The sequence below is a fragment of the Bufo bufo genome, chromosome 2 (genome assembly GCF_905171765.1).
Source record: "Bufo bufo chromosome 2, aBufBuf1.1, whole genome shotgun sequence".
NCBI classification, from domain to species: domain Eukaryota; kingdom Metazoa; phylum Chordata; class Amphibia; order Anura; family Bufonidae; genus Bufo; species Bufo bufo.
In genome coordinates this window covers 420,410,285-420,437,307 of record NC_053390.1, presented here as the reverse complement: position 1 = coordinate 420,437,307, position 27,023 = coordinate 420,410,285, and the positions used below count along the sequence as shown (strand labels likewise).

The 27,023-nt window shown below is 40.1% G+C and overlaps 1 protein-coding gene across 3 annotated transcripts in view; it reads right to left on the bottom strand.

The window, feature by feature from the left end:
- The window catches only part of PAX5 (paired box 5), a 264,529-nt gene that overhangs the window by 50,472 nt on the left and 187,034 nt on the right, over window positions 1-27,023 (bottom strand). For all 3 annotated transcript variants that reach the window (XM_040417363.1, XM_040417364.1, XM_040417365.1), the window contains exon 9: window positions 5,737-5,838. In XM_040417363.1, the coding sequence (XP_040273297.1) occupies window positions 5,737-5,838 (102 nt within the window). The remainder of the gene's footprint in view (window positions 1-5,736; window positions 5,839-27,023) is intronic.

Sequence of the window (27,023 nt, the reverse complement as noted above, 5' to 3'; positions counted from 1 at the left end):
ACTTTGTCCATCATGTTCCATACTCCACTCCTTCTGCTGCTGCAGCTACTACTACCTGCAAAGCAGCACATTACCTGCCTTCTCCATCATGCTCCATACTGTACTGCTGCTGCTGGGAACCCTACGATGGATAGCATAACAAACCCGGAACTGTTCCCAAAAAGGGATCTTTTTTTGATGGCTTTTGAAAAAAGTCATTGCTTCTTCACTTTCCAGAATGATCATCAATTATTTAAAGTAACTACACCTGTTGCCATTCCCCAAAATAAGAATTCTTTTGTAACCACTTGTTTTAAACAAGTCAGTGCTTCTTCCGATACCACCGTAGGTGTATAAACACCGGCAGACATTTGCCCCAAAAAGGGATAATTTTCTGCCTTTTTTATTTTACAAAACATAACAAATCCAACAGTTCAGTGTGTTTTTAAACAGGCTATTTAATACCACTGGCTACCATCCATTTAGCCACTGCCATTTATGTTGCTGTCACTCTGACATTACTAATGCTGTCTTGGCATTAAATAGCTTTAAATGGGGTGTCATGCACACATTTTCAGGCCAATAGGGGCACTGAGTCGGGTCAAATTTATTCAGAAGGAATCTAATCTGACTGCCGAATCAAATCTGACTGCCGAATCAATAGAATCAAAACCGAAATTAATTTCAGGAAATTCACTAATCTCGATACATGACCTGTGTGTTATAATTCTCATAGAAGAATTTAACAGCTTGATCCCATATAAAGCAATTTAGTAAAACATATATAGCAATTGTCATATAATGCCATATGTTTATTTGTATGCAGATGTTGATTTCCACAAGATACAATCTGATATGTTGATATGTCTACCTCTAAATATATAGAATATAATAAATATATCATATTCACTGCCGACAATGGCATTGTAAGCACAAGAACCAAAACCTGCCAATCCCTTGGGGACAGTGCTGCAAAACCAGTGGGTCCATTTATTTAACTGTGCACGATAACCCCTTGTAGAGATAACAATGCTCTCATATAGTTGACTGATACAAGCTGAGCTGTCATTCATAAAGTGTCCCCTGCGGCTTCTCTCGATGAGAATCCTGAAGGGTGGGTTTTCTGGGCCACTTCTGTCAGAATCTCAAAGGAAACATGGCAGAGAGTGTGGGTCTGACAGCTCGGCTGCTGAATTAGGACCATTTGCATGCTAATTTTCACCATGCTTAGCTCTCTGGCAGATCTGGAGCAAGGAACGGCCTCTGCATGTTTAGAACAATGCTTGACTGATCTAGCTGCGTTAACGAGCAAATTATGGTAATTTTGTTATTACAAATGCATAGAGATTTCCAAAGAGTGGAGAAATGCACTGTTATTCTGCTCTGCTTTTTCTCTCTCTTCTAAACACTGAACCTTTTGTTTATTCACACTTTGCGTTGCTTACTTATGTTTAGATAGCTGTAATGCTTTACTATGCTATGGGTTTTTTCTTTTACTTTCAGTATGTAACTATGAAAAACTTGCTATTTAATTGCTACCCTTTGATTTGCTCTTTATTGACCAGCAAGGTATAATATTGGTATTTTAAATCTACCATATAACTGTAATGCAAAAGATTAAGGGGGTCGTTTATTAAACAGAAATACGGCTATGTTAGGCATATTTCTGGTGCAGATTGCTGTGCAAAGGTCCTCCCTGCTCATGCCAGATCTAAAAAAGTGGGGTTGGCGTGGGCGCAGATGGGCCAGCAGGCCCGTCTCATTTGCCGTTTTCTACGCCTGATTACATTTAGAAGCAGCAGTAGATTTGCCAAAGTTATGTAGAGACCGGCACCTCTTCATAACTCCGACGACCCACCGTCTGCAGTGGTCTACAACGCCGGTCTTAATAAATGTGCCCCTAAATGCTTTGTATGAGGAACAATGGCTGCTGACATGGCATTGTTTCCACCAGGAAGAGACATTTCGGCTATTAATTAATCTATGAATAGTAATATAGTAATATTTTCTCTCCGCCTTTTAGAGGCGGAGAGAAAAGGGAGCGTGCCATGGGAAGGGAGTGGGTGGTACTGCAGGACCGCCACATTTATCTTTCTTCACTCCAGTTTTCTGGTGTGAATAAAGTCTTAAATCTATGGCAAATAGGAGGCTGCCGTAGATTTAAAGGGGTTGTCCGGGTTCAGAGCTGAACCAGGACATACCCATAATTTCACCCAGGCAGCCCTCCTGATGTCAGCATCGGAGCATGTCATGCTCTGATGTGCTCCCTTGCCCTGCGCTGGATCGCGCAGTGCAAGGTCTCTTTTATTTACAATAACACACTGCCAGCAGTGTGTTCGTGACGTCACCGGCTCTGATGGGTGGGCTTTAGCGCTGCCCTAGCCGTTTAACAGGCTACAGCAGCGCTAAAGCCCGCCCATCAGTGCCGGTGACATCACTGGGCTCACTGCTGGACGGAAGCCTCCGCCTGGCAGCCCCATGGAGAGCTCGGTACATCACTGGAACTCCAAAAAATGCCTTTGCCCTGCACGATTTAGCGCAGAGCAAAGGAGAGCATTGGAGCATAAACTGCTCCAATGCTCAAGTCAGGGGGGCTGCCTGGGTCAAAATGGAGATATGTACGGGTTCAGCTCTGAACCCGGACAACCCCTTTAAGTTTGTCGCACGGCACGTCCAGAGGATGTGCCAAATATATGAAAGGCGTGTGCCTCTGCATAAATTTGGAACATCCTTTCGCAGTATAGGCCATTCTTGATATATGTCCCCCATAATTTGTAAGAATGAAAAAAAGACATCCGTCCACCCAATTCAGCCTGATATCCTACAAAGTTGATCCAGAGAAAGGCAAAAACCCTCATGAGGTAGAAGCCAATTTTCTTTACTTTATCGGATAAAAAAACTCCTTCCCGACTCCAATCAGGCAATCAGAATAACTTTCTGGATCAACAAACTTTCACCAGAATTCTAGTAAGTATTTGAAACAAGCAATTACCAATAATACCTATGTGAATATAAATTGTTACATATTTGTCTGTTTTTATATAAGCTTCATGTTATACAGAAAAACAACCCCTCCTAAGAATGTCTGCTGTACATTACAAGCATTCCCAGAAACTCCACATTTTGGGAAAAACTGTGCCTGCTAGCATGGCTACAAATATAAACATAGACTGACAGCCAAAAGTAGCTTGCAAGCTACCTCAATGAAAGGTTGTCATTATGGTTTATTGGGCAGCTGCCATCAGCTGTGTTGACAACCTTTCAATGACTTCAGATTAGATTCATACTTCTTTTGGCTGTCAACATAAGAGAAGTGCTTGCTGGCATATCTTCTGAACCTTTTCCAGGACTCAGGGAAAATAATAATAGTAAAATGTTATTCTAATTTGATGTTCCACTTTAAGGTGTCAGGGCCAACATCAATAACCCTTCCGTTCTTATTGTTTAAAAATACAATTTTGTTTCAAACTGTAGATATATCACATTATAAAGCAGGTATTGTTTTTTGTAGGTGTATGCCTTTTTCTCATTTCAAAAAACATTACCATGAAGACAGTCCCAAGCGATCTTAATTTAGTTCATTTTGAAGCATAGCTGAGTTTAAAAAAAAAGTTTACATAATGGCTGTGCTTCTTTGTACAGTCATAACTGTGAAGGAATGTGTCTCTTTTGAGCTGTTTCTAATGTCTTTATCAGCCTAAATTATTCCTGTTTTAGCTGCACTGCTAGATGCATTTCCCTCAGAAGCAGGAGGCATATCCCTTCTTTGAAATCTGCCACCACTGTACTGCTTTGATGTCTTTTTCCTTTCTTCTCACTATAGTTTTTTAGCTTCAGAGCTCACAGAACAGATAAGGAGGGATAAACTACACTTACAAAAAGGCAGGAGGCTCCTCTGCTCTTCAAAACCTGTGTAGAAGCAGTTCTTTTATCAGTCTCATAATCTTATCTAGTTCTGACATGCCCCCATATCAGTTGAGCTGTCACTGTTATTATGGATGTATCTTGCCTGACAACAGGTGTGGAAGCGAGACCCCTAGTGGCCATGACTTTATAGCTTTTTTCAGGTGGATTTGTATCGCCCCAGAGGCGCATTAACACTTTCCGAACCTCTCTACTATCTCCTATGGTTAACCTAATGTCACCCTATGTATTGATTTCCAGGGCCTGCAACATGTGTATTTCCATTTCCTTGTAACTGTTATGTTCAAGTGTAGTATACCTGGTTCACCAGCAGATGGTGGCATAAAGGGCAGAGCTATTTTAACTAGAATGGAACCCTTCTTTCCATTCTAGTACTCTCTCTAAGAGAGGGAGAAGTTTAGCTAGTTTAAGTTAGTCTAGCTTACCCACTGCTAGGGGAAGGCTGTGTCCAGGCCAGCTAGAGCACCTTCAGCTCTGCTGGACATGGAGGCCGAAACTTGGAGCCTCTGAAGCCAGGAAGAAAGTTCCCTGGACAAAGCTAGATACAGAGCAGCCTACCAAGTAAAGTGCAGCCTAAAGAAGAAGCTGGGTTCCATAGCCAGCCTGTCAGTACAGCAGAGCCAGAGAGCAACAGATGTAGCAGAGCCAAGTGTGTTTGCCTGCCAGAATTTATCCCAAAGCCTGCTGGTAACCAAGACAAAGTTGGAAGGTTGCTTCCTGATGAACGTTTATGCAAGTAAAGCTGTTATCAACTTCAACACAAGGTCTGGACTCAATTTATTTCATCATCCCCTTCATCAACTATCCCTTTTTATGCATCAGGAACAACACCTGGGGTTCCAGTGTATCCAAGTAGGAGCACCGTGACACATGCAACACCATTAGTGACATTTAGGCCACCCTACACAACTCTGGCATTCCGACACCTGGGTACCATCCAACACTACATCACTAAACGGGGCCCTGTGCCCTTGTTGCTTCATTGCAACTGGCATCACCACAAAGCGAGAAACTCTTGAACCCTCTTAAAAGGGACCCCAAGCGGACCGCGCCTCTGCACTGGAGATACAGGCAGATTTTTTAAATAAAGTGATTTAGAAATTTTCTTACACTATTCTCTATTAAATTAAATGGTGTGAAAGTACAGTGACTCTTTAATGTTCCTATTTCAGATGCAAAATCCTGATCTCACACAGTTCTACTGAATCATACTTAGAATAGATAGGGCTCTGTGGAAATATAAGTTTAGGTCAGTAGAACTATGAATTTTTCCCGAGTATTTGAAAAAAATCTCACTCGGTAGAATCAGAATTTCTTCAGATTTGTTTCAATAGGAATGAGATTTAAAACACTTTTGATTTGGGTAAATTCATTTCATACCTGTATCGAGTTTCTTGGACAATTTGGATGAATCGGAGCCAATCGAATTTTATAAAATTTGCTCATCTCTAGTCCAGGTTTTGCAGTCATAATATAAAAGACTCAAGAATTTGAAGGACTTGGGGACTGCTACCAAAAACAACCAAAAGCAAAATTTCCCAGCTTAAAGCTAGAAGTCTTATATTACAGGGCTATATGTCATTATATATGTTTATCATTTCCATAGCATATATTAGACTCTATCTGTTATACTGGGATCATGGCCATAAGTTGGAGCTATTGGGCCCTATGAGAAATCTCTAACAAGGCTCCCACCATATATTGTAATACAATGGCATCATGCTTTGCAGACATGTGACAACATGTGAACCGTATACATTCAATTTATTTTTTTAAATTTTTCAGATACAGACTTCTCAGTATATCTTGCTACATATGTAATTGCAAACTCACCAGGCACCATTCCTGTCAGCGTTGGAGCAGAGTAGCTGCCCTGTCCAGCAGGGGGGACGTGTGGAGGGTAACCAGGGAGGGTTGTGCTTGCCAAATCACGACCTAGCGATTAAAGCACAGCAAATCAAAATGCGAGATCTCACAAATGCCAGGCATGCTTTTAGATATAATATATAATTATAAATGTTGGCAACCAGTGTCCGGCAGCTGCTGCCAAGGCTAATAAAATAATTGGATGCGTTTAAAAAAGCATAGATGCTGAGAATAAGAACAGAGGGGCAGAATTATCTTGAGGGGATTTTTTTAAGTCAGCTTTGCAGGAGTTACACCAAATTTATCAAATCTCACACACTGGGGAGATTTATCAAAATAGGTTCAAAGGAAAACTGGCTTAGTTATCTATAGCAACCAATCAGACCTTTCATTTCTTAGAACTTAATCTTCTTAATCAGAAGATCAATCTGATTGGTTGCTATGGGTAACTAAGGCTACTTTCACACTGGCGTTTTGGCTTTCCGTTTGTGAGATCCGTTCAGGGCTCTCACAAGCGGTCCAAAACGGATCAGTTTTACCCTAATGCATTCTGAATGGAAAAGGATCTGCTCAGGATCCATCATTTCGCTTTGGAGGCGGACACCAAAACGCTGCTTGCAGCATTTTGGTGTCTGTCTGATGAAACTGAGCCAAACTGATCCGTCCTGGCATACAATGTAAGTCACTGGGGACGGATCCGTTTTCTCTGACACAATCTGGCACAATAGAAAACAGATCCGTCCTCCAATAACTTTCAATGGTGTTTAAGACGGATCTGTCTTGGCTATGTTAAAGATAATACAAGCGGATCCATTCTGAACGGATGCAGATGGTTTTATTATCTGAACGGATCCATCTGTGTAGATCCATGACGGATCCGCACCAAACGCGAGTGTGAAAGTAGTCTAAGTCAGTTTTCCTTTGCACCTGTTTTGATAAATCTCCTCCAATGTTTGATAAAAATGGGGCATCTTTAAGTCTACCATTTCTGTCTTGATATATTTCTCCATTTTCTACAGTACCCCATTACTGGACTAAGAATGCAACAATTGTTTGATGTTTTAAAAAGTCTCAAATGATGAATCTGGCTTAAATAAGTTTCACAGATGACCATGCCAACTTTCTTGCCCACTTTTCAAATTTTGGCGCAACTAAGCCCAAGACGCCACAAAGTCCTATTTTACGCCTTTCCAAAGGCAGAAGTAGAGGACTTCATAGATTGCCACTATACAAATCAGTAGTGAGAATATTGTGTACAATTTTGCCCGCCGGTCTATAAGAAGGACGGTAGACTGTTGAAGTAGAGAGAATGCAGATGTGGTCGAACAAGGTAATGGGTGAATTTCAGTACCAAGACAGATTATCAAATTTGGGGTTCTTCTGTTTGGAAAAGAACAGCTTTGAGGTAATATAATTATATTGTACAAATATATAAATAGCCATAATAAAGATCTTTCTAATTAACTTTTTATACGTAGGCCTGTAACCATAGAAACATGGAAGAATGACGGAAGAAAAAGCCAGTGATAATGTATGTACCTTAAAGCATGCACAGACAAGGCAATTGTTTGATTGTTTAATTGTTACCCAATATACTGTAACACAACATGGTACGTCAAGTCATGTAAAATACTGTATGACATAAATAACAACTTACTGATGTACAATCAAAGCATGTATTCCAAGTATATTGTTTGAAAACAATAAAAACATATTTGATAAAAAGAAAAAGCCAGTGTGGTCCATCTAGTCTGCCCTTTTATTATTTCCTTTTTATTTTTCTCTTAGGATAAATACATGTTTATCCCAGGCAGGTGTACAGCAGATATTCTAACCACTTGTGCTGGAAGTTTGTTCCAAACATCTACCACTTTTTCGGCAAAATAATATTTTTGGACACCTCTGATCTTGCCACCAACTAATTTCGGGTTGTTACCCCTTGTTTTATCCTTATATAAATATATCCTTATATTAAATAGACTTTAAAGCTAAAGCCTATATCTAAAATTGGCCACATATTGAAGATATTTGTAATCTCTCCACTAAAGATTTAATGTTGAAGATGTTCTTCAAAAATATTTTCACCAAACAGCTCCTTTTTTGTTTCTCCTAATAAGCTGCGTGGTGAATATTTGCTTTCTCTGATGAAGCCCTGCATTGTCCAAGAAGATATTTGTGCCGTCTATAATTACTGAGGCAGCAGGCACCCATGAACAGTATTAACAATGTCTCTGGGCAGCATGGGATGCACATGCTGCTTGGCTTCCAGCTAGACTCTGTAAATATATAAAAATTAATACACTTTACTCACAGAGATCCAACTCTTCGCCCAATTATTTTAATGCATGGCATAGATGGCACAAAGCCCATTTGTAACAACTTTGTTATCTTAATTAGTCCCCACCACGTTAAATCCAAGGGCTTCATGCCCATTCTATGAGCTAGGTAATGCCACAGGTGTGGGCATGAAATCAATAACGAGGCATGGCATTCGCAGAGGGCATATGGGTCAGGCAGAACAGGCCTTAAATTAAACATTGATAAGCAGAACACAATTATCCATCACGTTTAAGTGACTGCATGAAATTAGCAGCCAGGAGAATGTGTCAAACGGAGGAAAGAATTCGCAGTAAAAATTGTGAAACTCGGGATGTCCACTGTGACTCTTGCTTAAAAAAGCTGCAAGTACCGTAATCTGTTATACAAGCCATAAAATTCAGATTAGGAGAAGCACAATAATATTGTCTCCCCAGGTGTTGCTCTCCATTATGGTAGATTGTTTTTTTCTCTGCCGCTTTGCTATGTACAGCGCAAATACACAACGTACAAATCATGCATAGGTAAGTTGGAGCACAGTGGAGGTAGTTGTCATTTGCTTCATGTTCTCAACCTTTAATACATCTTTTTCTTTCCAATATGCAGTAAAATAAGCCAAGCACGTCACATAAAATTGAAATGCCCATGTTGTTAGATTGCAACCAGCGAGTGTGCTGTGAATAACACCTGCAGGGTGCACATGGGGAAAAAATATCTACCTTTTATTTTTATGACAATGAAACTGTAAGTAGATCTCAGTCTTCTGTTTCTTACTTTAGTAAAACTGTGACATTTTCTCAAACATAAGCATTTAGAGTGACAGCTAATGGATAGCAATATATGTTGGCAGATGCAGTAATCTTATGTCCAAGGTTGTGGTCATCCAGGCAAATGTTGAATAAATTAGGTATGATGCTCAGCCATATTTGGTTAACCCCTTCCCGACCACCCAACATAAGTTTACGTTGGAATTTGGTCATTTAAAAATGGCAACCGCTCGTGTGCAGAGGAGGCGCCATACCCGCCAGGTGCCTGCTGTTATATACAGAAGGCACCTGGGACTAATGTATGTGATGTGGCAGGGCTCCATAGGAACACAGTGTAATTCTAATAGATTCCTATTATAGAAGCAATCTAATGATTGCTTGTTTTAGTTCCCTAGGGGAGCTATTAAAAAGTGCAAAAAAAAAAGGTTTTCAAATATTTAAAAAAATATAAAAATTCTAATCACCCACCTTTCACCAAAATTAAGATAAAAATACTTAAATAATTAAAAAATTTACATTATGGGCATATTATTAAAATATAAAAATATACTTACTATTAAAATATAAAAATATTTATCCCATACGGCAAACAGCAAAACAGAAAAAATTCTAAATGGTCAATTCACCGTTTTTTGGTCGCTTCACCTCCCACAAATAATTGAATAAAAAGGGATAAAAAAAATCATATAAACCCCAGAATTCTATCAATGAAAAGTATAGATCATCCCGCAAAAAATGATGGGGGTCACAATATTTCAATGCAAAGTGAAAATTTGTTTTATTAGATTTATGTAATAAAAACGATACATGTGGGGTATCATTGTAATCGTAATGACCCAGAAAATAAAAGTAACAGGTCAGTTTTAAAACCCATAACTGTGGCAGAATAGTGTTTTTTTTATAATTCCACACCATTTGGATTATTTTTCCCACTTCACACCACATTTTATGCAACCATAAATGGTGCTGTTATGAACTATAAATTATATAAAGCAAATTATATTAACCCTTTCAAGACCAGGTAATTTTCCGTTTTTTTACAACCAGCCCTCCCAAAGCCATAACTTTTTTATTATTGCATTTACATAGCTGTATGAGGGTTTGTTTTTTGCAGGACAAGATGTCCTATGTGCTCAGCCCAGGGACGACCCCTGATGGTGGGGACTCCCTGTCCTCGAACCTGGACTCACAAAGTCCTAAATCGACCCTAATAATGAGGTGGAGGGTAGAGGGTAGAGTAGGTGCCTGCCAGTAAAAAATAAGAAAATAAGAAAGACACTGTACATATACACTCCCCTATAAACATAGGGTAAATTGATGGACTCTGTATACAGCCCTAGTGCTGTATTGTAACAGTCAACAAGGTACACAGTGCATCAAGGTATATGAATCACCCTAAACATAGAAAGACATATAGAAAACCCCAACGCGTTTCCCCCACTATGTGGGATCATCAGGGGGTAAGTAAGATCAATAGCTGATATCATCGATATCGGATACCCATACTATGAAGTGATATCCGTAATTTGGGTGAGGACCACCAATATTTATGAATCAGTGTCCGTTATGTATTCATCTTGATTGTAAGGGGGCCATCAAATGATAACGGGAGGAGATCAATTTCAATTGGACTGTGCACCGACCATAACATAGGGAAGTGGTTGTTCCATACGGTCACATTTCCATAGAGGCATCTGTGGGGGAGAAATAAATATAATGGTATCGAACACACCAGGTTCCGAAATATCACCTCCACCAGTAGCCACCAAAGTCAGAAACCGAAAGTCACAGTCTCCACAGATATAGGAGAATGTCCAATGAGTTTCACGATAGCATCAGCAAATATAGATATCCTAAGTCATAAGAAAGCATGCTCAATATCACCAAGGGATATTATCATGATCAATGAACGTAATCGCTTTCATTGCTAGTTATGATTATAGAGGGTGTCAAAAGAGGGTGCCTATTGACAGTATCGGACTATGGTTCTTTTAATCATTGAACAGCCTAACAGCCTACACTAGAGATGTGGTGCAGCTAATGTCACTGTCGCAGCGGACACCGTCTACGGAAAAAGTACACTGGATGTCACAGATATTTTTTGGATGCGGACACGTTACACTAGAGATGTGGTGCAGCTAATGTCACTGTCCGCAGCGGACACCGTCTACGGAAAAAGGACACTGTATGTCACAGATACATGTTTTCAGCGCACATGTTACACAGCAGATGTGGCCCTGGTTATGTCACTGTCAGAAGTGGACACCATCTATGGAAAAAGTTCACTGTATGTCACAGATATTTTTTGGATGCGCACACTTTAGCTGCGCCACATCTCCTGTGTAAAGTGTGCGCATCCTAAAAATATCTGTGACATACAGTGAACTTTTTCCATAGACGGTGTCCACTTCTGACAGTGACATAACCAGTGCCACATCTGCTGTGTAACATGTGCGCTGAAAACATGTATCTGTGACATACAGTGTCCTTTTTCCGTAGACTGTGTCCGCTGCGGACAGTGACATTAGCTGCACCACATCTCTAGTGTAAAGTGTCCGCATCCAAAAAATATCTGTGACATCCAGTGTACTTTTTCCGTAGACGGTGTCCACTGCGACAGTGACATTAGCTGCACCACATCTCCTGTGTAATGTCACTGTCCGCAGCGGACACCGTCTACGGGAAAAGTACACTGGATGTCAGATATTTTTTGGATGCGCACACTTTACACTGAAGATGTGGAGCAAGTAATGTCACTGTCCGCAGCGGACACTGTCTACGGAAAAAGTACACTGGATGTCATAGATATCTTTTGAATGCGCACACTTTACACTGGAGATGTGGCACAGCTAATGTCACTGTCCGCAGCAGACACCGTCTACTGGATGTCACTGATTTTTTTGGGATGCGCACACTTTACACTGGAGATGTGGCGCAGCTAATGTCACTGTCTGCAGCGGCCTAACTATTGTACATTATTTAGCGCAGTTTGCGCTAAAAGAAAGATATTGCTGCTGCCACACGCAATAGTCCTTAAAAGGACATTTGGGTCTGTAAAGTTTTAGAAATTTAGCGTAGGTTGCGCTAAAAATATAGATTGCTGGTACATATTCGGCCGAATGCCGCCATGTGCCGAGCATCGAGATGCTTAAGCTGAACTGGTGTTCGGCTGAGCATGCACGATCATCACTAGTCCTGACATTTTCCTTTAGAATTTGCTGGTACAATTTAGAATTCATAGTTCATTTAACATTAGCAAGCCATCCTGATCCAGATGCAGCTAAACAGGCCTAAACCATAATGCTACCACCACCGTGTTTCATAGCTGGGATGTGTTTTTTATGCTGGAATGCAGTGTTTTCCTTTTCAAACATAACGCTTCCCATGAAACCAAAAAGTTCTAGTTTGGTCTCATCCATCCACAAAAAATTGTTCCACTAACCTTCTGGTTTGCCTAGGTGATCTTTAGCAAACTGCAGACAGGCAGCAATGTTCTTTTTGGAGAGCAGCAGCTTTCTCCTGCAATCCTGCCATACATACCACTGATGTTAAGTGTCCTCCTAATGGTGGACTCATGAAAATTAACATTAGCTAATGTGAGAAAGGCCTTTAGTTGGTTAGTGGTTACCGTGGGTTCCTTTGTGACCTTATGGACTACTGCACACCTTTCTTTTGGCGTGATTTTTGTTAGTCAACCTCTCCCGGGGAGAGTAATGGTCTTGAATTTCCTTCATTTGTATACAATCTGTCTCATTGTAGATTGGTAGAGTTCAAGCTCTTTAGAGATGGCCCTGTAACCTTTTGAAGCCTGATGAGCATCAATAACAATCCTTCTAAGGTCCCCAGAAATCTCTTTTGTTAATGCCACAATATACCTCCACAAACATGTTTGTGAAGATCAGACTTTGATATATCCCTGTTCTTTAAATAAAACAGGTCGCTCACTCACACCTGATTGTCATCCCATTTATTGAAAAAGCCTGACTCTAATTTAGAACTGGTCTGAAAATTTAAAAGAACCCTTAATTCCATGGTGCTTTACATCAAGAAGGGTTACGTATGAGTTACATAAGGGTTAAGTATGAAACTATTAACAGACTGGCACAGAGGGGGGAGAGGACCTTGTCCATGGGAGCTTACAATCTACAAGGGAAGGGAAAATGTATTTGTTCTAATATATACCGAGTGAGTATATTTCTATCTATCGATCTAACATTTGATTCAATTTGAGTGCTGTCACAGTAGGGAATCGTAGAGCCCTGAACTCACCTGCACCACTGTCCCTATCTAATTGCACGATCCGTCTTAAGCAATGGCCCACAATTGGACGGCAGTCCCTTCCTGACTGGGTGCTGGGACTAATGAGAGAAAATACAAATGAAGAAAATAATAAACATAATGACAGACAGGCAAAACCAGGATTGGATCAGAATCCAGAAGCAAAGTCAAAATTAGGCCAGAGTCTAAACCAGAGAGATATGTCAGAACCAAGGCAAGATATAAACACAGAATCAAATACCAGACAGGGTCATAGCCAGGAGATCACGTCATGCAATAAATGGCAGACAGAAGCAAGGTCAGGAACAATCCAAAAGTCAGAGACCAGAGATTCAAAAAGAAGTATAATGCATGCTAGTAAGGCTAGAGAACCAATCACAGGCACCTGTTGCCAGCAGCTTCCTGTTTGAATGTCCTTCTGGGAGAAGGCATGTGATGTCGGAGCCGCGTCTGATTGGTCCGACGCTGCTGCTCTTTGATAGACCGAGCTGCTCCCATGTCGGTGGGGCTTGCTGCCAGGGCAATGGCATGATTTTGGCAGCGCCACCATAGAGTGACAGGACCTCCCCCTGGAGCACCGTCAGGTGAGTTCATGACAGGTATGAGTCGATTCTACTCGAATCGAAATTACTTCAATTTCCTGGAAAATTTCTCTTTCTCTAAACTGGCGGATCAGAGTGAATTCAGCGTGGCAAATGACTGGCCAACCTGATATCAAATGTTTGGCAAAAAGTAGCCATCATTGGTGTATTAATTTCAAATGGTAGTCTGCCAAAATGGTTCAAATTGGCCATTTCATCAATCTTTATGTACATGGGCAGCTTGAGCTAGTGCACTGTAACATGCTTGGTGACACAGTCTCATGAATAAAAGCTTTCTTGTATACTTCTTAAACAGAGAAATTACTTTTCATTACATTTTACAATCAAACTGAAATTTCTCCCATGGAAGCTGGCCTTAAAAATATTGTTTGATTACTTCTTAAAATGACAGTATCCAGAGTAAGGTTCTATGACAGGGGAAGTAAAATTTAAACTTTGCAGTGCGGCCGATTCTTGATGGATAAAGCTTTGGAGATTTTAGGCTCCATTTACTCCTCAATCTAATTTTGTCCTTCGATGCACATTATGCCTGAAATGAGATCTCATGTGGCTTGATCAGTGCTCCAGCACAGGCAGAGGCAAAGCACTCACCTCTGCTGTTGTTGTCTTTCGAAAGGAAAGCAATACCTTCATAATAGAAGCACAGCAGGACCTAGAATGAGCCCACTCATGTAATTATCCAGATGGATGTTAGTTGGATAAGAACAGAAGTAAAACTGACTATATTTTATCTTTGCATATCATTTATTGGGATAATACCTGCATGATCCAGACAGCCAAACCAATGTGATATGGCTGCTTCCTCTAGTATGAGACAGTGTTAATGCCATAGCTTTTTATAGGTGCAATATCATTGTAGGATCCCAAAGAGTGAGGGCAAATATACTGCAACAAAGCGAATCTGACACAGGGAGACAGCATACAGCTGTTGTTGGTCATAGGCTGCATATAGAAAAATATTCTTTCCAAAGACATTTCTTCTGTTTTGGTGCAATGAACATTAGAGTGCCATATTATCATCCCGTTTGTGGTACAAAGCACCCTAAACTGTCAACCATTTTGATTTTGTGCTAAGGGCTAGCCATCAAGTAGCAGTAAAATTGTATTTTAAGCACTATAACTAATGTACTGCTGCCTTGTCATTTGACAAGAAACTGTTATTGTCAAATCAAGTTCCAAGCACCACAGATCTAGTCAAACTAGTGCTGGCATGGGAACCTCAAGATCAATGGCAACCTAAGAGCGAGGACTAGTGCTGAGTGAGCATGCTCAGCTGAACAGCAGTTCGGCTTGAGCATCACTATGCTCGGCACATCACAATGTTCGGCTGAATATTGTGTATGCTCGAGCACAATTGAACACAATGAAAATCAATAGGAGACCCGAGCATTAAACCAGGCACCCCTGCTCTGAAGAAGAGAGGATGTCTGGTTCAAAGAAAAAGGTTAGAAATTGATGGAAACACCACTAAAATGGTTTGGAAACAGAATGGGAAGGATGTCTCAATGCATCTTGGACTTCCATTACCTATGACATACAATAGACGACCACACAAAGGCTATATGCCAAAAGCCAGGTATGTGCAAGCCAACAATTTATCCATGAGACAGATAACAGCCAGCATACCTTACAATGTCAGCCTTGTGAGACATTCAAAACCAGCTCTCATTTGACTGAGAGCCAGTAAGCCTCAAAGTTGCTTCATAACTATTGAATGGCTTGGGTGGACCTGCGCACCTGGATCATTATCATTAGGGTGACAAAAAGTTTTCTGATTGTCCTAACATAATATTCAATAACCTTTCTATACAGTTTTCTCATGTCAACAAATTTGCATAATTGTGGGCATATGCAAATTAGCTGAATCTGCTTGTTTTTCAGCTTAAACACCATTTGCATAGAAAATTCACGATAAAAATTTGCGATTAGAATATTAGCGATCAACACTACTCATGAACAGCGCCATTTATTGGATTCATGCTGTTTCCAAACCATTTTGGTGGTGTTTCCATAAATTTCTAACCTTTTTCTGTAAACCAGACACCCTCTCCTCTCCAGAGCAGGGGGTGCCTCGTTTAATGCTTGGGTTCTCCCATTGACTTCCATTATACTCAGGTGCTCGATCAACACTAGTGAGGACCATTACTGAGGAGTTAAATTAAAAACCTACATGTGAAGGCCTAGAACTCCCTGACGAAATAACATAGTGACGAAATAACATAGTACATAAGGCCGAAAAAAGACATTTGTCCATCCAGTTCGGCCTGTTATCCTGCAAGTTGATCCAGAGGAAGGCAAAAAACCCTGTGAGGTAGAAGCCAATTTTCTCCACTTTAGGGGAATAAAAAATTCCTTCCCGACTCCAATCAGGCAATCAGAATAACTCCCTGGATCAACGACCCCTCTCTAGTAGCTATAGCCTGTAATATTATTAAGCTCCAGAAATACGTCCAGGCCCCTCTTGAATTCCTTTATTGTACTCACCATCACCACCTCCTCAGGCAGAGAGTTCCATAGTCTCACTGCTCTTACCGTAAAGAATCCTCTTCTATGTTTGTGTACAAACCTTCTTTCCTCCAGACGCAGAGGATGTCCCCTCGTCGCAGTCACAGTCCTGGGGATAAACAGCTGATGGGATAGATCTCTGTACTGACCCCTGATATATTTATACATATTAATTAGATCTCCCCTCAGTCGTCTTTTTTCTAAAGTGAATAACCCTAATTTTGATAATCTTTCAGGGTACTGTAGTTGCCCCATTCCAGTTATTACTTTAGTTGCCCTCCTCTGAACCCTCTCCAGCTCTGCTATGTCTGCCTTGTTTACAGGAGCCCAGAACTGTACACTGTACTCCATGTGTGGTCTGACAAGCGATTTGTAAAGTGGTAGGACTATGTTCATATCACGGGAATCTATGCCCCTTCTGATGCAACCCATTATCTTGTTGGCCTTGGCAGCAGCTGCCTGACACTGGTTTTTGCTGCTTAGTTTGCTGTTTATTAAAATTCCTAGATCCTTTTCCATGTCAGTGTTACCGAGTGTCTTACCATTTAGTATGTACGGGTTACTTGCATTATTCCTTCCCATGTGCATAACCTTACATTTGTCAGTGTTAAACCTCATCTGCCACTTATCTGCCCAAGCCTCCAATCTATCCAGATCCCTCTGTAGTAGTATACTGTCCTCTTCAGTGTAAATTACTTTACACAGTTTAGTGTCATCTGCGAAAATTGATACTTTACTATGCAAGCCTTCTACAAGATCATTAATAAATATATTGAAGAGAATAGGGCCCAATACTGACCCCTGAGGTACACCACTAGTGACAGTGACCCAATCTGAGTGTGTACCATTAATAACCACCCTCTGTTTTCTATCATTGAGCCAGTTACTTACCCACATACAGACGTTTTCTCCCAGTCCGAGCATTCTCATTTTATATACTAACCTTTTATGTGGTACAGTGTCAAATGCTTTGGAGAAGTCCAGATATACGACATCCATTGATTCGCCGCTGTCAAGTCTAGAACTTACCTCCTCATAAACTTAATACCTTGCAATGGATGAAGTATTTGTCCTAGCATTGCTATTATTATTAATAATAATTTGAATAATAATTATGCTATAAAATGACTATATATAGTTCACAAAAAAAAAGGAAAACACATATCTTGAGGAAATGTAGACTGAGAAGGGGTATCTTCTCTTTTAAAGGTTATCAGTAACCATGATTTAGCCCTGCTATGAATTTCGCCTGTTGTGTAACCTCAAAACTGTGGAAAATTCCTTTGTCTGCATTGCTAAGCTTGTGCTCAGGAAGTCCTCTGCACTATGTGCATGTCACTCAGCAGTCCACATAATGTAATCTAGTGAAGATTTGAGGGTGCACAACAGGGGAAAGGGGAGTGAGTATAAGAATGTAAAACAGCGATCTAGACTCTATATCTGCTGCACTGCTCATGTAGTACTGCAGGTAATATGGCTAAATCACAATGACAGACTCCCTTTGAGAGGTCATCTATTTTCGACAACTCATTTCTGCCAGAAATGAGTCCAGATAATAAGTAGATCATGGGGTGTCCTGCTGCTGGGAACTGCTTCAACCGGCTTCAATCTGTCGGGGAACCCATCAGCAAGTGTTCAGTTCCCCTGCAGCTCCTCCTAAGGTGAAATGTAGCATTACACAGTGCACAAAGCCAATCAATGGTCTTCCTGTGTGATACTTTAATTTATTAGATCATCCAGAACTTTGTACTTTTGCTCTGACAGCAGATTAGGGACCTTAAAAGGGTATTTTGGGGATAGGTCCTTACAAGGGTATTGTGGGGGATAGGTAATCGATTAATCGATTTCAGAATGGTAGAGGTCCAGCAACCAGCACCCCCACCGATCAGCTGTCTTCAGCAGGTACCAGAAACTATATAGTGGATGGAAGGCTTTACAAATAGCTGATTGTGGAGGTGTCAAGTGTCAGACCCACACCAATCAGAATTTGATGACCTATCAGGAATTAGATTATCAATATCAAAAAGCTGCAACACCCGTCTAAGAGGGAACTCTTAGTCTTTTGTTTTTATAAACTGGACAACCCATTTAAGTTCTTTTAGGAGATGTGGAATCTGTCCAGAGGTTTAATCTTTTTGCCTTTACACATAAAGTCCAGTATTGCAAGCAGGAAAGGAAAGGCTGTCTGTGATGCCAACCTTTGACAATAATTACTCTTTATGTTCTTTTTTTCACATGCAGATGGAATGGAAACATTCATGGTAGAATAAAGTACTCAGGTGTAAAGACCAATATGATAGGACAAAATCTATTGACTCTCAAAAGGAAATTTGGAGTCTCAGTTGGGCAGTTGAGATTTAAGTGACATTTTTTAATGGTCGGAAAATTCATTTAATGTTGCTTAAATACGTTTGCTGCATTGATGTCAGAATAATCATTTCAGTTCTGAATTAAATTAACAAAAATGCACCAGTTTGATAATATTCATTGTAACCTCCATCTTGTGCAATGGCAGACATTGAACTACGCTGCTGTAATATCCATGCCTTCATACTTTTTACATAAAAATAAAATACTTTAACCAAAGTGCTACATTATCTGGGGCCATTTAAATTCAAAGTCTAGATCGATTACAGCTAGAATTTATTTCCTAATCCAAGAGGCATTAATGTGCAAATGATACGTTCTTTAAAAAAATATCTTGGCTTGAAAGCTAATAATGAATAAGAATTGCCTTCTTGCAAAAAATCTATAGAGCATACAAAGTTGGTGGGGCAAAACTGAAGGAAAAAATTCACTTTGTTCCTTTTTTTCAGAACTAATCTAGCATATAATAGAATTACACAGGGGTTTATTGGTCCATTTTCTGTAAGTGCTGACAAGTCTAGTTGAAATCTGCAACCTAAAGTTGTGTGCTTGAACAGAATAGAATTGCAGCGAACACATTCGATGTCTGCTTGTTTCACATTTATGAACCAGCCATCCAGAAATTCTAATCTGTAAGGGAAGAAACTTTGAAAATCCAAGATTTTTGACTAAGTGCATTTACTCTTGGAAGATTAAATCGTGTTTTATGTCAGTACCTACAAAATTAAAACAAATCAAAATTAATGACTTGATGTTTCTTTACAAATATATTATGTTTTAGAGCTGTGTTCCTCAACCAAGGGTTCAGGAATGACATGTGGATATCTGGCCTGCATGTGGTTCCCACCCAGTAGCAACTCTAAATACTTTTGTGGCCTAGTGACACCTCAGATCCATATTCCTGGACAGCTATCAGAGGATAAAAGTCATATCACTCAACCATAACTTAGAGAAGCTTGCAACCTTCAAAGATTGGGGACCTCTGCATTATATTATAATGTTAAAGGGAACCTGTCACCGGGATTTTGTGTATGGAGCTGAGGACATGGGTTGCTAGATGGCCGCTAGCACATCCGCAATATCCAGTCCCCATAGCTCTGTGTGCTTTTATTGTGTAAAAAAAACACGATTTGATACATATGCAAATTAACCTGAGATTAGTCCTGTCCCTGACTCATCTCAGGGACAGGACTCATCTCTGTATCAAAGCACACAGAGCTATGGGGACTGGATATTGCGGATGTGCTAGCGGCCATCTAGCAACCCATGTCCTCAGCTCTATACACAAAATCCCGGTGACAGGTTCCCTTTAAAGGTGGTTTAATTCTCAAAACGGCACAGATGACCATTTCAGAACTTCTCTGGTGTACATGAAATGCATTTTCTGCCGTGTTAGCTATGACATTCCAACACAGCAGAGACCTCACCATTTATTAGTGACATGATAAGGGGCTTGACTATCTGGCTTAGTTTAGCTAGGTCAGCTCCCTTTTTTCATCTCTGCCTTAGCCATGATGGAGAAATGGTTGAGAGTCGTTTACACCTTATTGATACATAGATTAGTTCAACTTTATAAGCCTGTAATAGACTACATTATACACTATATCTAGGGAGTTATGGAGCAATTTGGTGTTTTGTGTACTATACCATTATTTAAGTCTGCCCTTTGACGTGTATTTTTTTGGTAATATATAGGTTATTTTCGCACATTCTGAACAATAGTTGCTAGGGAATTTTATGACCTCTTCTATAGGCCTTCTAATTTTGTGACCATTGCATTTATTTAGTAGCTTATACACTGCCTGTCCAAAAAAAAAGTCGCCACCAAAAAAAAAAGTTACACACTCTAATATTTTGTTGGCTCGCCTTTAGCTTTGATTACGGCACCCATTCGATGTGGCGTTGTTTCGATAAGCTTCTGCAATGTCACAAGATTTATTTCCATCCAGTGTTGCATTAATTTTTCACCAACATCTTGCATTTATGATGGTAGAGTCTGACTGCTGCGCAAAGCCTTCTCCAGCACATCCCAAAGATTCTCAGTGGGGTTAAGGTCTGGACTCTATGGTGGCCAATCCATGTGTGAAAATGATGTCACATGCTCCCTGAACCACTCTTTCACAATTTGAGTCTGATGAATCCTGGCATTGTCATATTGGAATATGCCTGTGCCATCAGGGAAGAAAAATCCATTGATGGAATAACCTGTTCATTCAGTGTGTTCAGGTAGTCATCTGAGCTCATTCTTGGAGCACATACTGTTGCTGAACTTAGACCTGACCAACTGCAGCAACCCCAGATCATAGCACAGCCCCCACAGGCTTGTACATTAAGCACTAGGCATAATGGGTGCATCACTTCATCTGCCTCTCTTCTTACCCTGATGCGCCCATCACTCTGGAACAGGGTAAATCTGGACTCATCAGACCAGATGACCTTCTTCCATTGCTCCAGAGTCCAATCTTTATGCTCGCTAGCAAATTAAAGCCTTTTTTTCTGGTTTGCCTCACTGATTAGTGGTTTTCTTACGGCTACACAGCTGTTCAGTCCCAATCCCTTGAGTTCCCTTCGCATTGTGCGTGTGGAAAAGCTCTTACTTTCACTATTAAACATAGCCCTGAGTTCTACTGTTGTTTTTCTTTGATTTGATTTCACCAAACGTTTACGTGATCGCCAATCACAATCATTCAGGATTTTTTTCCTGACACATTTCTTCCTCGAATACGATGGGTCCCCACTATCCTTCCAGTTTTTAATAATGCGTTGGATAGTTCTTAACCCAATTTTAGTAGATTCTGCAATCTCCTTAGATGTTTTCTCTGCTTGATGCATGCCAAGTGCCAGGTGGCAATTTTTTTGGGGACAGGAAGTGTATATTGTGGTGTAATGGATTATGATATTCTGTCTCTCCTTCCCTTCTGAGTAGGAGAAAGAGAAGAATAGGATGAAGCTCCCTGTTGTCGAAACCTCATTGCTAACACAGAAGTTTGCAAGGGGTCTAAAATTGGGCCATCTGTACAGTTCTCAGAATTCTGCAAGCAGCAAGAAAGTTATTAATTCTATGTAACGGCATCAAGATATATAATAATATCAGTACAAAATTTTGGGTATGAGAAAAGTCTGTCACAGTGCCTTGTATGGCTAATTTAGCTGAATGTAATGACGCCTTTCACTTAGCTATCCATTACTTCATTCTAGAGAAAACGTTATTTTAATCTATATGCAAATTAGTAAAAAAGTGTAAAGAGGGTGGGTTCAAGCCACTCTTTGCAGTCTTGCACCTTCAGCTTCCTCAGCTAACCCCTCCCACTTCCCTTTGATTGACAGGACTGGGTTCTTGCATAGTCATCTCTACTGGCTCTGTTAATCAGGAAGGAGAGGGAAGCAAAAACATGGGTGAACAGCACTCCTTAGTAATAATGCTGCGGGTGCTTGTCTCCAAGGGAAGTAGTAAAAAGCCCCCCAAAAATAACAACTCATAGATGTCCAAAAAATAAAAAAAATGGAGACAGCACGTCCAGAAGGCGGAATTTTATTCCAGATGCAATGTTTCGGCTTAGTGATAACCTTTGACAAAGGCTATCACTAAGCCGAAACGTTGCATCTGGAATTAAATTCCGCCTTTTGGACGTGCTGTCTCCATTTTTTTATTTTTTGGACAGAAGGAGAGGGAAGGTCTGGCAGAAGAAGTAGGAGGAGAAAGGGTGCACAAAGTGGCTTGGGCACACCCTCAATGCACTTAACTGCTCATTTGCATATGGATTAAAAGTATTTTTCCGGAATAAAAAGGTATCATTACATTTGGCTGAGCTAGCCCTACAAGGCATTGTACCTGGTCTAACCAAGAATTTCCTGGTGACAGACTCCTTTTAAAACAAATGTTCAACTTTTAGCTAGTTCCACAATTGTGACGGTGATGGAAGCCTTATATATCTACTGCAGTTTATCATGGTAGGAACCATACGACAAACATTTCCTGTAGGCATCTTCATACCTTAGTTATATCACTCCATCCAAACTCATGACAGGCTAATGCCAACAACAATGCTTGAGTGATGCTGTCTTTAGGGCCATGTAAATGAACATAAAAAGGGGGTTTATAAAGCTACAATGGGCAAGCTTACAGCATGAATGCCGTTTTATGGTCTCACGTATATCTATTTTTGCATAATTGTATGGTTGAGATTGGGTCTGTATGGTTCAGTGCTTTAAAATGGCCTCAGCTGCAAGGGTGATGGAGAACCAGGCACGTCAGGACATTACTTGCTAAATGGTGCTCAGGTTAACTCATAAACCTTGCACTGCATCTAGCTACAAAAATATCATTATACACTATAATTGTTTGAATTGCATTTGTGTTATGTCAAAAGTTCTCAAAATTAACTTTTGTAAAACCTTGCTTCATCTCACTACTTTCAGTTTTTTATTTTTTCCCATAAAACAAAATGATAGTGGCAATAAGAATATCTGTGATACTTACTTATTTATTATCTGCATGAAGTGGTTACTATTTGGAGGTGTCAATTATTTAAAGGAGTTGTCCAGTATAAAAAAAAACTGGCACAGAGCGGGAATGTATATATAAAATAAAGAACAAAAACATTACTTACCCTTTAAAGGTCATGCAACTCTAGCAGTGCTGCTTCAATCCTCGAGGTCCTGCGGCAATGACATCACATTTATTGTCAATTGTCTCATCAGTCACGTGTGGCTGAATGGCTTGTGACTACTGAGGCCAGTGACTGGCTGCAGCAATTACTTAAACATTCAACATTTCATCACTGTTGCATTGGCAGAGGGACAGGTAAAAGGAGAGTATTTTTTTTTTGCCATACATAAACCCTTTAAGTATTGTAAGGGATCGGTCTCTCTTAGGGGGTCGCAGTCACAGATGTCTCCTCTGACAACGGGGTTCAAGTCCAAAAGGTGCTTTATTTTGGCACTTCAGCACCATCACAAACATAAACACGAAAATAAAAACCTGCCAGTCTGGGCTCTACCTAATACAGGTGATGTATCTCACCTATAGAGCGCAGTTCACCAACACGGTATTAGGACCGGCTTTTCTCAGCCTCGTGGCCCCTCAGCTTTCCACCCCCCTTCTACACCTCTATCTTGTATGAGACCTGTCACTGCGTCACAGTATGTCTTTGAAATGTGCAGTGTACAATAATAATAGCAAAAGTGATACTTTTTGCCACAAAAATTATACAAACACAGGCTGAAGGGCAAGTGCCCAGCTGCTGTTCTCTCTATTTTGGCCAGCAGTCAGTGACGTCAGGATTTATAACTGTATTAAACTGTATGACAGTCAGCCATGATAAATCAGTTTCCCCTTCTTCTCAAATCACAGACAATAAAAGGTTTAGCAGTGAAAGCCATTCATCATAATAAAGACCACAGACTTTGTAGTCATCAATTTCACTCACATGCTTAATACACTGGAGAGAGTGTTAGAGTTTTAGCAAAAGGGGGGGAAAAGCAACCACGAAGAAAGACTGAACAGGAATAATTACAAAGGTCAAACAAAGAAATCCTTTAGGAAGCAGGTTTTTTCTTGTGGTACAAAAAAGCCCATCACAAACCTAATGTGATTGTGAAAAATAGCTTTATTCACATAATGTACATTGTGACCTTAACGAGATAGCAAATAAATATTCCCGTCATACTTGTATTCTGAATACTCAGATTAGCCCTGTATGCACTGCCAAGACCTGGTCTGGTAAAGGAAAATTAGTGGACTCAGTTTAACACCTTGCTCACGTAATTATTAACAAATGTTTTACATCCCCCTGCACTCAAGTGTTCATAATACAGACTATATCAGTAGTCAGATAGATAGATAGACAGACAGACAGACAGACAGACAGACAGACAGACAGATAGATAGATAGATAGATAGATAGATAGATAGATAGATAGATAGATAGATAATAGATAGAAGATAGATATGCAAATTAAAGTGTGATGTTATTGAAGCTCTTTAGTAAGTGAATGAAGCCTGTACCTGGAATTATACCAGGTCATACCATGAGCACAGAATTCATTTGGCCAGTAAGCACAGGAGTCAACATCTACCCATAAACTACTTAGCGATATTCATGAAATAAGTGAGGTGTGAAAGTATAAAGCAGTTAGTGACGTGTCTTTTATCGACCGGACAGAAAACAAGCAATTAAAATTGTCAGTCGTGCCAGTAAAACCTATTAATGCAGCAAAATAGATTTGACTGTTGGCTAGGGCACTCATACTTCGCAGAGAATTCAGATTCATAATCCAACTTCTATCTAGAACATTCTAAACAGAAATGTATATCTACGTCTACGTCAACATTTATGGCATATCCACAGGATATGTCTGATAGATGTGGGTCCCACTTCTGGGATCTTCATTTACCTCCAGAATGGGGGTCCCCTATTTCAGACATTGATGGCATATCCTGTGGGTTTGAAATAAAAGTCTAAGGGTACTTTCACACTAGCGTTTTTCTTTTCCGGCATAGAGTTCCGTCCTAGAGGCTCAATACCGGAAAAGTACTGATCAGTTTTATCCCCATGCATTCTGAATGGAGAGCAATCCGTTCAGGATGCATCAGGATGTCTTCAGTTCAGTTTTTGGACTTATCTGGACAGAGATAAAACCGCAGCATGCTTATCTCCGGCCAAAAAAAACGGAGCACTTGCCTGAATGCCGGATCCGGCTTTTTTTTTACATAGGAATGTATTAGTGCCGGATCCAGCATTCAGAATACCGGAATGCCTGATCCGTCCTTCCCGTCTGCGCATGCGCAGACCGAAAAAAATGTGAAAAAAATAAATGCCAAATCCATTTTACCGGATGACACTGGAAAGACAGATCCGGCATTTCAATGCATTTGTAAGATGGATCAGGATCCTGATCAGACTTACAAATGCCATCAGTTGGCATACGTTTTGACGGATCCAGCAGGCAGTTCCGGCGACAGAACTGCTTGCCGGATCACTCAAGTGTGAAAGTACTTTAAGGTGGGAATACCCCTTCAACTTTATTTTCTCTATAACAGCAAAGCAAAATCAAACATGCATATTAAGTAACGGTAAGAGCAGTAAATAATGTGGAGATGGATATAATCTCCCTTGAACTCATAATAATGTAAAATGATAAAAAATTAAGTTGTGCTTCAGTTAGGGTGTTAAAAAGTCTCTTATACCCTCAAGTCACATTTTATAGACTGCTGAATGGTGATGTTAGGGAGTACTAGGGTCATAATCTGGACCACTGCCAGTGAACCCTAAAACTGCTACCAGCCTTTCAAAACCATTCCAGGTAGTATGAAACTAAGGTTACCCCAGTTATTAACCAGAGTCTGCAGAAAGGTAGGAGGGACTTGGCTCTTAGGAACCTAGGATACATCTTCAGAGCTGATAACTAGTAGTACATGTACACTAGTAGCAGATTTTCCAGAGTGATCAGGGAGGCACAATGAGGAGTATGCAAGCAGGGTCAAAAACAAGGAGAGACTAACATGATGAATGCAGTAAACCAGAGACAAGCCAGGGTCGGTTAGCAGGAGAGTAGACATAAGCAAGAACAACAGAAAAAGTGATAATCCAAAAACAAGCCAGATGTCAGATCATCAGAAAAGATCATGTGACACTAACCACACCCCTTGTTTTTGCCAATGATGCTTCCTATGTCCTACATTATAAGACTTCAAGTGCCTCCAAGGGAGGCACTCCAAGTAAAGTGAAAAGGTGGACCTTCTTTATTCACCAATATGCAATGTTTTGACCCAACACAATGAGGCCAAGCTTGAGAAAGGTCTCATTGTTTTAGGTTAAAATCTTGCATATGAGTAAATAAAGAAGGTCTAGATAAATTGATAGAGAGATATTAGATAGATAGATAGATAGATAGATAGATAGATAGATAGATAGATGGATAGATAGATAGATAGATAGATAGATAATTGCAAATTACTAGAGAACATATGAGGTGATGTGAAATGTTTATTTAGCAATATAGATATTAGCTCATAAAGAACAATCACCTCTGTGGTATTATAAAAGTGAAAGGTACAGTATTTAGCTGTGTGTAATGATCATCAAATATGGGTCATAAAAGCCACAGGTCATATGAGAGGCTACAATTCTAAAATAAATGGCCATTACAGAATTACAGTACTTTGGCTCTTTCCCAGAGGGTATATCAGGGTTAAAGAGAACAGATCATTATCTAGTATGTTACATTTTTTCCATCTACGTGTATAGAATTTTATAGCATTATTCCTAATCTTACATTTGTGAACAGCAGCATTTCTCGCCTCTCTAAGCTTGTCATCAAAAAGCAGCTACAAAATTCTGCGTTATAATTCTGGGGTTGTCTTATTATTATTATTTATTATCAAAGCGCCATTCATTCCATGGCATATCACTAGGAT